This window comes from Geotrypetes seraphini, chromosome 4, assembly GCF_902459505.1.
Source record: "Geotrypetes seraphini chromosome 4, aGeoSer1.1, whole genome shotgun sequence".
Classification (NCBI taxonomy): Eukaryota; Metazoa; Chordata; class Amphibia; order Gymnophiona; family Dermophiidae; genus Geotrypetes; species Geotrypetes seraphini.
The window spans coordinates 25,888,958-25,902,018 of record NC_047087.1 but is presented as its reverse complement, the minus strand read 5'-3'; the positions used below and the strand labels follow the sequence as shown (position 1 = coordinate 25,902,018).

The following is a 13,061-nucleotide window of genomic DNA, read 5'->3' as shown; positions in this document are numbered from 1 at the left end:
TATTCAGAACAGAATCAGAAGGCAGAAGCAGAGGGATAATTTGAGAATTCTAAAATGATTTTTGGCCTTTAGTAAGGAGAGGTGCATGTGCTTGGAGGTGAGAGGCTGATATGCACAGATGGGGAGAGGGACCTTGGGGTGATAGTATATGAAGATCTAAAGGCAAAGAGACAGTGTGACAAGGCGGTGGCTGTTGCCGGAAAGAAGCTGGGCATAGCCAGTAGAAGAAAGAAAGTGTTGATGCCCCTGTACAGGTCGTTGGTGAGGCCCCACTTGGAGTATTGTGTTCAGTTTTGGAGACTGTATCTGGCGAAGGATATAAGAAGACTTGAAGTGGTCCAGAGGAAGGCAACAAAAATGATAGAAGGTTTACGCCAAAAGACATATGAGGAGAGACTGGAAGCCCTGAATATGTATACTCTAGAGCAGGGGTGTCCAATGTCGGTCCTCAAGGGCCGCAATCCAGTCGGGTTTTCAGGATTTCCCCAATGAATATGTATGAGATCTATTAGCATACAATGAAAGCAGTGCATGCAAATAGATCTCATGCATATTCATTGGGGAAATCCTGAAAACCCAACTGGATTGCGGCCCTCGAGGACCGACATTGGACACCCCTGCTCTAGAGGAAAGGAGGGACAGGGGAGATATGATTCAGACGTTCAAATACTTGAAAGGGATTAATATAGAGCAAAATCTTTTCCAGAGAAAGGAAAATGGTAAAACCAGAGGACATAATTTGAGATTGAGGGGTGGTAGACTCAAGAGAAATGTTAGGAAATTCTACTTTACGGAGAGGGTGGTGGATGCCTGGAATGTGCTCCCGAGAGAGGTGGTGGAGAGGAAAATGGTGACAGAGTTCAAAAAAGTGTGGGATGAACACAGAGGATCTCTAATCAGGAAATATTAATTTATATTAAACAACTAAGGCCAGTACTGGGCAGACTTGTGCAGTCTGTGTCACGTATATGGCCATTCAGTTGAGGATGGGCTGAGATGGTTTAGATGAGCTGGAGTGAGCTTCAACGGAGACTCCAGTAGATGCACAATACTGGGCAGAGCTCTGGGCTTCTGGCCCAGAAATATCTAAGAAAAAGAACAATTTAAATTAAATCATTAAATTATAGAAAGTGTATGTATGGGCAGACTGGATGGACCATTTGGGTCTTTGTCTGCCATCATTGACTATGTTACTATAAATATATTTGAAAAGATGTGTTCTTTATTGCATTAGGGCATGTTGTAGAGTGCATTCACAATACACAAATAATCAAGTGGAATTGGGGTAGTCTGAGACATCAGTGTAGTGAGGGAGGAAGGCATCTGGGGCAGTGGTCCTGCAACCAGGAAGTGACATCGGAAGGAGAGCCGAGGCCATTGTAAGTAGCAGGTACAAGATGCTGCTTGCTGTTGGGGTAGATTCAAAGATATGGATGGGCGGAGGGGAAGAGGGATGATGGTGCCCCCATCAAGATGGCTCCCAGGATGATCCACCCCAAGCCTCCTCGCTATGCCACAGCAGTTTGAAAAAAGCTCTTTAAGAAACCAAAGGAACTTTTTACCAAACTGCAGGGCCTTTCCTGAGCAGTAAGGCTCAGTTTAAAATTTTTCCAATAATGATCACACACTAGTTTTACCATTAGTGTATGGCTATTACTACACGAATCCCTACTGTCATCTATTCTGTAGGTGGTTGGGACTCGGGCATTAAACTAGACTTGCCCCCTCTGTGGAAAAAAATCATAAAAATATTTTAGCATGAAATTTGTGCGCACACATGCACACAGTCACCATTTTAAGATGCAGCTGCCTATGTGAAAACTGTTTTCTGCCCCAGTATCAGCAGTCTGTCTTGACTGTTTAGATTGCAAGCTCTTTCGAGCAGGGACTGTTTTCTTCTTTGTGACTCTGTACAGCGTTGTGTGCGTCTGGTAGCGCTATAGAAATAATTCATAGTAGTGTGAAGAGTTTCAGTCTTTGGGATGCAGAGCTATTGTGATGTCATAATGCCTCATTCCACCAGTAAGAGCCAACCTCATTAGTGATGTCACAATGGCTTGATTGTCCTGTACTCCCCACTGCCCACCAACCCAGCCAGCAGATTAACTGTTCCCCTTAACTGTATCCATCACATCATGTTTGTCTGTCTTATCTGCTTAGATTGTAAGCTCTTTTGAGCAGGGACAGTTTTCTTCTTTATGACTCTGTACAGCACTGCGTATGTCTGGTTGTAGCATTACAAAAGTGTTCATACAATTGTTCACTTTTAACATCCTGTTGTGCAATAAAACAGAATCAAAAAATGTCATAATGGATTTAAAGTAGGATATTGTTTCACTGATCTACACAACATACTCTATCCTCAGGATTCTACATAGATTACCCAAATTTGTCGCAGATACCAGATCTGTACATAAACTAATTAATAACAATCAATAACTGGTATTTAACTGTGCTTACATGTGGATCTGGTCAGCGCCCTTTTTTTTTTTTTTTGTATAAGATGTGAATCTAAATTTCATAGCCTAAAAAGAGGTTGTAGCTAGTGCTGCTCAATTCACGATTCAAATCGGTTCACCGATTCACTTAGGGTGAATCGATTCAAATCAATTCAAAACAAAAAAAAATTGGTTCCCGATTCAGCTGACCCTCCCCCCTAAAGCAGGAGCTTTAGAGGGTGAGGGGGGAGCGTCAGCCAGCTAGTGCTGCTGTCTGGTTCCCCTCCCCCTAGCATCCGGTTCTCCTCCCCTGGCAACCGGTTCTTCCCCCTGGCGTCCGGCGTCCCCCCTCTCCTGGCATCCTACTTCCCCCATGGCCTTCCCGCACCGTTTACCATATAGAAGCAGCCTGCAGCAAGATTAAAATGCCAGCGATCTTTGCGCTGCTTCGGTATTGTTTCCTCCGCTACGGTCCCGCCCCTCCTTTGATGTCAGAGGAGGAGTGGGACCACAGCGGAGGAAACAGCACCGAAGAAGTGCAAAGATCGCTGGCATCACAATCTTGCTGCAGGCTGCTTCTATACGGTAAACGGTGTATTGAGGCCAGGGGGAACATGCAGACCTTCAGGGGGACAGGCCTTCAAGGGGGGGCAGGCCTTCATGGGGGGGGGACAAGTCTTCATGGTGGAGACAGGCCTTCAAGGGGGAGGACAGGCCTTCAGGGGGAATGCAGGCCTTCAGGGGGAATGCAGGCCTTCAAGGGGGGAGGACAGGCCTTCAGGGGGGACAGGCTTTCAAGGGGGTTACAGGCCTTCAGGGGTGGGATGCAGACCTTTAAGGGGGTTACAGGCCTTCAGGAGAGGGGGGCCCTGGTGTAGAAGTACACAGAGGGAAGGGGGGGTTCAAAGAGATGTGCATATGCCGGTCTTTGGGGGGGGGAAGAAATAATGGGTCTGAAAATAGAAGAGAGGGAGAGAGATGATGGACCATGGGATTTAGGGAGGGAAGGAACAGAAAGGGAGAGAAGGGAGAGAAGTTGGACACAAGGGATGGTGTGTGTGTGTGTGGGGGGGGGGTGGATAGAGATACTGGATAGGAGGGTCATTGTCTCCCAAATAGGAGGTAATAAGTACTCTCGCATTAATTTTTTACTCAGTTCTGATGTGATAATAGAAAAATTAGTTTGGGATCTACAAAAATGAAAAAAAAAAAGCCTTATTTTTCAACAGTTTTTAAAATGGACAGCACTTTGAAAATTATTACGTTAAAACATGCTAATCACATTTTTTATGCCGTTTAATCAAAGGGCCCCTTAGTCTTCTGCTGCACTCATTCATTATGGACTCCTTTTACGAAGCCGCGCTAGGGCCTTAATGTGCGGAATAGCGTGTGGTAAATTTCTGTGCACGCTAGCCGCTACCGGCTCCTTTTGAGCAGGCTGTAGATTTTCGGCTAGCACATGCTGTAGTGCACGCTAATCCGGTACATGCGCTAAAAACGCTAGCGCACCTTCGTAAAAGGAGCCCTATGTTACTATGCATTGTAATCTATAAGGTCAGCTACAACCATCCCCCTTACAGTCGGTCTTAATAATGCCAGAAACAATCATTGTAAAAACATTTACTGGTTTAAATGTATTATGTACTATTTATCACCTCAGCAGTCAGAGTGAAGCACAGCAAGCTAAAATATTACTCTACATTACGTATTAGCTAAAGAGCTACCTAAATCCAGAGGATAAAGTCATTTTTCCATCTAGAGGGAAAATTCTAGAATTGCCAATTCCAGTTCTAATAGAAGCTGATGTCAGGTGCCATTGACTCGTGTTTGAGTCCTAGCGACTTGATGAATTACAGATCTAAAAAAAAATTGGTTTAGTGCTAGTCCGGTAAGGTCCTCCCGGAGGTGAAAATACGAGCTACGATACCCTGTATTTCTGGATTATTTTCATTCCAGATGTGCGTAGATTGAGCTTCAATGAACAGAAACAAAAAGCCCAAAATGACAATGTTTACCAAGAAGAATAGGATATACAGTAGAATTGCTCAAATAAAGTATATTTCTATTTGTGGTTGACAATGACCACATAGTGACCACCTATGGTGTGGATCTTTTGATTTAATGCAGATCTAATAAAAAAGAAATAGTTGATAAGAAAGAACAAAAGTAGTGAATGTATGATTTTACAGATAATAGAGTCATACATCCTCTCACTGGCAGGACAAACCTGCAAACTATTCTTGCCTTAGCTGCAAATTAAACTTCTTTTTTTTTTTTAAGGTTTTGATGCTGAAAGTCATACCTGACATATTTGTCGATTTTCTTAGGAGCTCAGAGTGATTAGATTTGGGGGTCAGTCACTTTAAGGTCAACCCAAGACTACAAATTTTAATTTCAAATCGAAGGCATCCAAAGTGATATGGCAAACTTGACTAAATAAAAAGGAAAATGAAATTAACTTATTGCTGCATGATAGAGGGAATGCTTTCACATGAAGTCCTACCTTCTGTGAATAGCGAGACCAAAGTTATAACACATCACTTTGCTGACAGGTAACCTTCTTAAATACAAGGTAAGGCACATAGGCAATTTACTGATATTACAATCTTCTTGAAGCCATTATGCCAACACTCTCCCTCCAAACCATACAGCGAAGTTTTATATGTTAGAACATTTATTAGAGAATACATTGTAAAGCCTAACATGAAATCTATAACTGCACAGGAAAGAAGAGTTTAGCACTCTAATTTCTGAATCAGTAAATTGGAAAAAGTTGATGATTATATATGTATATTAAATGATTTAGGGGAAGTGGGATTTATTTAGATGGGGTTGTGTATTGTAGTGAGTATGTTTTGATTTTGATTTTTTATGCTTTTTTTTAATTGACTTGTGTTAATTCATGTGTATTGTTCTGTCTTCGTTTGGAATATAAATGAATAAACCAAAACCTATAAAAATAAAAAAATATATATATACATTTGTGAGATGGCTCATAGGGAAACAAGTTTGACGATTCCAGAGGGTTAAGAAAAGCATGAAGACAAACATGTCTCTCTGAAATAGATGTTTTGCTACTGGATTATTAAAAAAACAAACCAAAGGGCGTTCAGTTTCAGATTAAGGCTTGCTCTGCAATTGCATGTATATTTTTAATGAAAAGACAATGAGATTTTTTTTTTTTAAACCCTGGTATACTAAGGCCCTCTTTTACTAAGGTGTGCTAACCAATTAGCGTGCGCTAAATGCTAACACATGCATGTTAGTCTATGGATGTGTTAGCGTTTAGTGTGCGCTAATTTGATTAGCACGCGCTAATCGGTTAGCGCACCTTAGTAAAAGAGGGGGAAAGTATTCTGAATATTGCCAACTCAAATTCTTCATCTCGAGAATGGGCTGGCTTCAAGTCCAATGAATACAATAGCCAAATGCTCCCAGCACTTAATTTTCTAATTAATGCGATGTTGTTTAGTAATTAGTTCAGAAGAACATATGCAACTTTTTTGCACAAATAAGGTTCCTGGTTACTATGAATAGAACAATTAATTTTTAAAATTGTTAGTACATGTATACTTAGATTATTGTAATATCACATATCTAGGATCAACCAAGAAAACACTGCAAAGACTTCACCTGGTTCAAAATGCTGCTGTACGTTTGGTCTTTGGACTGAAAAAGTTTGACCATATAAGCCCTTTTTTACATGCAACTCCATTGGCTCCCTTTTGAAGCCAGAGTCCTTTTTAAATTCAGCTACATTTGGTAGAAAGCACTCTTTGGATTACTACCATCAGACTTATCCTCCAATTAAATGTATTCACATCAAGCAAGAACACAAGAAACTCGGGCGTGTTCATGTACCCTACTCCGAAAACCTGCTGTTTTAAAAGTTTTTTTAGACAAAACTTTAGCCTTTCAAGCGGGGAGAATGAACTCTTGGATGTGTTCTCCGATTGGCCACTCCCAGTCTTACTATGAGTTTAGAAAATCACTGTTTGGTAAATTTATGCGATGACTTTGCTTTGTATCACTCTACATTATATCATGTTGTATTTTATTGTATTGCATAGCATTGTATTCTACTGATTTCTATTGTATCTTGCATCTTCACTGATATGCCTCAGTTCTCTTGTTGTGAACTGCCTGGAACTTCTGGTTGGGCGGTATATATTTTATTATTACATATATCATACAATAATGGAGTATATGGTTGGGGGGATGGGTGAGGGATAGGGAGGGACAGGGATAAGAATATATGTAATATACCAATGATTGTTTATAAGTGATGTATTTATTGTTACTGTGAATGAAAATATTAACACTTAATGTAATTTGTGAAAATGAATAAAGAATTATAAAAAAAGAAATAAAATTATTATTATTATATCATCTTCATGGAAAATTCAAACAATATAAGCATCTCCCCAGGCACAGTAAGAAAACAACACAAAAACTGCAGTTCAGCATAATAGATGTAGTATTAATTTATCCTCTTCCTGTTTCCAGGCTCCTTAGCATGACTCTGAAAAAGCAAGGTTATTTTCTTAGTAATGTTTGATTGAAAATTCAGCGAATGTAGCTTTCTCCCCTCTTATTGAGGTCTAATTTTTCAATCCAGTATGTTTAGAATTGAAAAAAATTTTCCTATTGTATTGTATTTTTGTTTTGCTTTCTTTTTTCATCTAATTTTTTTTTTTTAATTATCTTGTTAACTATTGCTGAGACTGGTATTGAAATATTTCTTTGAATTGACTGATTATTATGTCAAATTATAAAATTAAATAAAGAATTAAAAAAAAAAAAAAAGAAAAAGCAAGGTTGAGTCACAAGTTCATCTTAGGAATCCACTTTTGTGTTTCTTCCCTCCTGTCTCTGAGGTGTTCCTGGCCCGTTAATCCGAAGGAAGCTTGACAAAGGATTGTTTTCTGAACTACCTGCTAAGACAACTAAGGGCCTCTTTTATCAAGCCAAACAGTACCAAAGCCCATAGGAATTAAATGGGCTTCAGTGCATTTGCCGCGTGGCACTCGCTACCATGGCTTGATAAAAGAGGACTTAAGTCCAACAATATAGTATTTTGAATATTCCTGGCTTCTAACATATACCATATTTCCACAATATCCGTGGGACGGATTCTGTATAGGATGCCTAGTCTCAGAATCTGCCTAAGCGGCTTTTGAGAATTGTACACAGGCGTCCTATAGAGAATCACGTTGTTTAGCACATAGGTCATGAAATATCTGTGATTGTGGAAATATGGTGTATGTTAGCCGCCTAATAACCTGATTCTCTAAGCAGCGTCCATTTCAGAGGCACCAGTTAGAGAATTGGGTTATCGTGGCAAGGGATCTTCCTGCCATGATAAGTTTAGCAGCAACCTGTCCCCCCCTCCCCCGCAAAGACTACTGGCAGGAGGGATGCCCAGTCCTTTCTGCTGGAAACTCCCCTGTACATCGACGACAGGAGGGATGCCCAGTCCCTCCTGCCTCAACACCCCCCCCCCCGAATATTGAGGGCATCCCCACGCAGGACCCCCCTCCACCCCTCAGACCCCATCAGCCCTGATGATACAAATGGTCTGTGACATTGTAATAATTGGATTTATGTATGTAAATGCTGTAATCCGCTTAGGTTATAAGCGGAATACACATTTTTAAAATAAACAATTGTCTTGTTAAAAAAAATTCAGGTAGGCACATGCTGAGAATGTTTCTCGGGTGTGATTGTATTTGTTTTTATATACCCCCTCCTCATAAAAACCAAAATCATACTGCAACTATAGGAAAGGGGCTACTGGCCAACATTTTCAATTCAATATTGTAGAGTGATACAAGAAAAGATTTCCATATATTTTAAATTTAAAAAAAAAAAAAAGACTCATAAATGATCCATTACATGCACTGGAAAATAAAGAATATAAAATAATAATTTTGTGTTTGCATTTTACTCTGTAGAGTGAAATTTAATTTATTTATTTTTAATATAGTACAGAGAGAGGTGAAAAGATGTAACCTTATGAAAATTGATTTTTTTTTCCCAACCACACTAAAAAAAATTAGCTCTTTCAGCATTCATCTTGGAATCTAGATTTTATAAGTATTGTAAGGTATGCTTGGGTAATTCAAAACAATGTTGTTCAGTCCATGAATGTGAATTTGTTGAATTTTAAACTCTATTGAATCATTTGGAAAGCTGAACATTATGCTCGTAGTCGCTCACAGGAAGTTTCATTGGAGAGGTGGATGCGGCAGACAAAAGGCTCTTCCAGCCAGATAGAGGCAACTTTGAGCACTCTCTCTGCTGTGACCCGCTGTGGAGGGTGCTCATGGGAGGGAGAAGGGAGCTGCTGCGGATGACTCTTGCATGAGTACAGGGAGCTGGAGTGCTGCACCTCTGCAATATGCACGGCAGGGCTCCATGGTCCAGACTGTGGACCGAGGTCCATTTGAGTAGCCCTGCCATAAACTAATAAAGCTATGCAGGTCTTAATTCAGGAAGTCTCACCAGAACTGATTGTGGCACCTTGTTCTATTTCCTGCTAAAATTGAGCCAAGGCCCCCAGGTATTAAAGAATGCGCACACAATGCGCCCTGTAGAAGAGAAGGGTCTGCACTAGAGATGTGCGCAGGGACATATTCTGGTCCCCATCCCCTCTTTCCCAGTTAATTCTTTTCCATGCTTATCCCATCCCCATCATTATTGATACCATCTCCATCATATTGGTACTTTTGCCACACTCAGTGGCATAGCGAGGGTGAGAGGCGCCTGCTTCTTCAAGTTTCAAGTTTATTATAAAATTTGATTAATCGCTTATTCCAAATTCTAAGCGATGAACAAATCGATAAAATTACAAAATTAGGGGAGACAAACATAACTAACAAAAAGACTAAATCTTACAAAAAACATAATAAAAACCAACTTTGCAAACATAATAAAACAGAAGGAAAGAATAGGAAAAGAAATACAATCTGATTAATAAAAAGAAAGACAATTAAGGTCAAAAACAATAGGAAGGGGAGGGACAAAAACTCTCAAAAGATATAAAGATAAAATGAAACTCTTAGGCAATTCATTTAGTCATTAAATGAACCTTTAAAAATAAAGCTTTTGAGTTTGCTCTTAAATTTTTCCAATTTTTTTTTTTCCTCTCAAGTAAATTGGAAGGGAATTCCATGTTTGAGGAGCTGTAACGGAAAAGATGGATTGCCGTCGTGTGTTAATCATTTTAAGGGAGGGAATGATTAATAAATGTTGGTCATTAGACCTCAGTAATCTAGATGAAGTATAAGGAATCAGTGCTTTGTAAATAAAAGCTGGGGTTTTAGATATCAGAGATTTAAAGGGGATCAAACTTAATTTGTACATTATACGATGTGCGACAGGAAGCCAGTGTGCCTTTTTAAGTAAAGGAGTCACATGATCAAATTTCTTGGCTTTCATAATAAGTTTAATTGAAGCATTCTGGATGATCTTCAAACGCCTGATTTCCCTTTGAGCCATTCCCTTAAATAGGGCATTACAGTAATCGATTTTTGAAATAACCAAAGAATGAATTTGGTTATTCAGAGACTTTGGGCATAAGAATTTTGATACTGAACGAATTTGGCGAAGTCTGTAAAAAGTTGATTTAACAACGTGACTAATATACTCATGGTAGGTTAATTTATCATCGAAGATAACCCCTAGAATCCTAATTCTATTTATCAACTTCATGGTGATACCTTTAATAGAAATTGGAAAGATAAGTTTATAACTATCTTTCCCTTGTACCTCTTTAACGTTCCCGGCACAAGCAGTAACCCCAGCCTGCTGCTTGCACCAGCGTCGGCTCTTCCTCTGATGTCACTTCCGCCTATAGGTGCTCATAATTGAAAAAATTAAAATTAATTGGGAGATAGGCGCTTATCCTCTTAGGCAGGGCAGGATTAACCAATAGGCCAAGTCGGCACGTGCCTAGGGCCTGAAATGGTCAGGGGGGCCCGATGAAGGAGAGTTTTTTTCCAAACGGCGATGGGCCCCTCCAGAATCGATTGGCAACGTGGGCCCCCCGATCGGCAACACGGGCCCCACCACAATCGGCAACGCGGCCCCTCAGTCCCATCAACGGAAAGTAAGACAAGCAAGCAACGTGTGTAAGAAAGGCGACAGGAACTGTAATTGTGCAAGCGGTGCTGCTTGCCCAAAGCTTCCCTCTGACGCAGCTTCCTGTTTCCGCCTGGGCTCAGGGTGGGGTGGGGCAGGGGGGCCCAGTGTACTTGTGTGCCTAGAGGCCCTCGATGAATTAATCCTGCCCTGCTCTTTGGTGTGATTTTACAAAAGATAGGTGCCTGTAATGTGGTGCCTAACATCAAAATAGGCGTGCTTAGGCACCGCTAGGCACGATTCTGTAATGTAGGCCTTTTTAACCCTGACCTATATTATAAGCACCTAAGTTTTAAGTTAGGCACAATTCTGTAATAGGCGCCTAAGTGTGATTGACAAGAGATAGGCGCCGATGTCATCTGCACCTATCTTTATAGACATCGTTTACAGAATTTCCCCCCTTTGTGCATATTTTGCACACAGGTGCACGAAATCAGGAAATTTGTGAATGTCAAGGCAGGGGTAAATGCGTGCAAATAATATGTTTTACATAAGCTAGGTGGCCGGTTCTATAATTTTGCTGCCAGTAATTTTTCTATACAGCATAAATCGTTCTTGGAGTGGAAGATTTTGGGGTAAGACTGTTCATTAATCTTATAGCTGTCAGCTTGGAGCCTGGTCAGGTCAGGTCAGGTCAGCTCCAGTGTGAAAACCTATGGTTCAGTTAACTTTGCAGCTCTGAGGCTGATTTAAAATGAACACATGGGTCACTTTTTTATGCACTGAATTTCATCAAATGTTAGCGAGCAGGTAACTTTAGATAGATTGTCAGCAGAGCTGTGGCTTTTAGAACCCTTTGTTTTGAGCTTTTTTTAAAATCACATAAGGGCTTGAGTAGAATAGGATAGTCTTTAAGATTAGCTATGCTTATGTTCCCGGAAACAGGCAACACGTATACTCATAAGAGGAGGGAGCATGCAGGTGCTATTGGAACAATAATATTAGGAGTAAGAGAATGTTGTTTTACACTTTCACATAGCTGCATATAAAATTACCTAGGACTAGGGGGCATGCAATGAAACTACTAAATAATATATTTAAAACAAACTGGATAAAATATTTCTTCATTCAGTGTCTAAACTCTGGAATTTGTTGCCAGAGAATATGGTGAAAGCAATTAGCTTAGCAGGGTTTAAAAAAAAAAAAAGTTTGGTTAATTTCCTAAAAGAAAAGTCCATAAGCCATTAAGAAGAACTTGGGGAAAATCTAGGATAAACAGCATAAAAATCTGTTTTACTCTTTTGGGTTCCTGACAGGTACTTGTGATCTGGGTTGGCCATTGTTGGAAACAGGATACTGTGCTTAATGGACCTTGATGGACAATCTCCAATATGGCATCTCTTATGTCCTTAAAACTGATCTCCCAGAAAAAAGCACCTAGTTTAATAGGATTATATATGGATGTGTTTTCTAAGGTGATTTTTTTTTTCCGTACTCACTTATTTACATTTTGAAACAAATGTTTCACACAATCCCCCAAACTATACTATATATAGGTTGTCAAAATTTGAGATTTCATTGGGGACGAAATATGCTATGCTAGAGACAACATAATTTTATTGGATGCATGGAAAACAATTAAATTTATTGATAAACTAACAGATATTCCTATATTGAAATCTACTTTACAGTCCTTATGGTTAAACTCCAAGATTCAAGTGGGCGGTGCTGGGATCGGATCGCCTGGAAGAATTGGATGCAGGCAGGTATTCAGACATTGGATGATGTTACCGTATTTGCCGGCGTATAAGACGACTGGGCGTATAAGACGACCCCCCAACTTTTACAGTTAAAATATAGAGTTTGTTATATACTCGCCATATAAGACTACCCCTTCTTCCGCACACCTTCTGCACAACAAATAAAACTTAAAAGAACATCAGAATTTATTTCAACAATTTTAATTAATTCACTAAAGCTGAATAGAACAATAAACCCATGGGAGCTGCCATTCTATTTGTTTTCTAAACTGTTAACCAAACTGAAACTGTCAATGATAGAAGGAAGATAACACATAGAGGGAGAGAGCAAGTGCCGGGCAAGTCCCTAGCAAGTTTGCTGGCATGACAGTTTCCCTTTAAAAGCCTTCAAAAGCCTCCTGTTCGCCCCCGCAACTTCCTTAAGGGCTAGACTCCACACACGGCCGCATGTGCGAGAGACGTAGTAAAGAGAAAAGGGGTGGGGCCAGAGCGCCGCTGCTTCCCGCTGCGCAGGATGAAGGAGCTGGCACCCTTGTCACACTGATGTCCCGCCATGGCCCCGCTGATGTCCCGGCAGGTTTACTAGTACCGTAAGCACCGTAAGGAGGTAAGGAAGGAGATGTTAGGGCATGTAAAGTAGAGAGTTGCGCGGGGACAGAAATCCCACCCGTCCCCACCCGTCCCTGCCAAAGTCCCACCCGTCCCCACGAGGAATCCCACCCGTCCCCACCCGTCCCCGTGAGGAATCCCTCCGTCCCTACCCGTCCCCGCGAGGAATCCC

At 40.7% G+C, this 13,061-nt stretch overlaps 1 protein-coding gene across 3 annotated transcripts in view; it reads left to right on the top strand.

The window, feature by feature from the left end:
* WWOX (WW domain containing oxidoreductase) overlaps positions 1 to 13,061 on the top strand; it is a 1,340,377-nt gene that overhangs the window by 599,249 nt on the left and 728,067 nt on the right. The window contains exon 9 of one of the 3 annotated variants that reach the window (XM_033942127.1): positions 6,040 to 6,496. The exons of the other annotated variants lie outside the window; for them this stretch is intronic. Within the exon in view, the coding sequence (XP_033798018.1) occupies positions 6,040 to 6,111 (72 nt within the window). The 3' untranslated portion in view covers positions 6,112 to 6,496. Of the gene's footprint in view, positions 1 to 6,039; positions 6,497 to 13,061 lie in introns of those variants that run through there. 3 annotated transcript variants of the gene reach the window in all.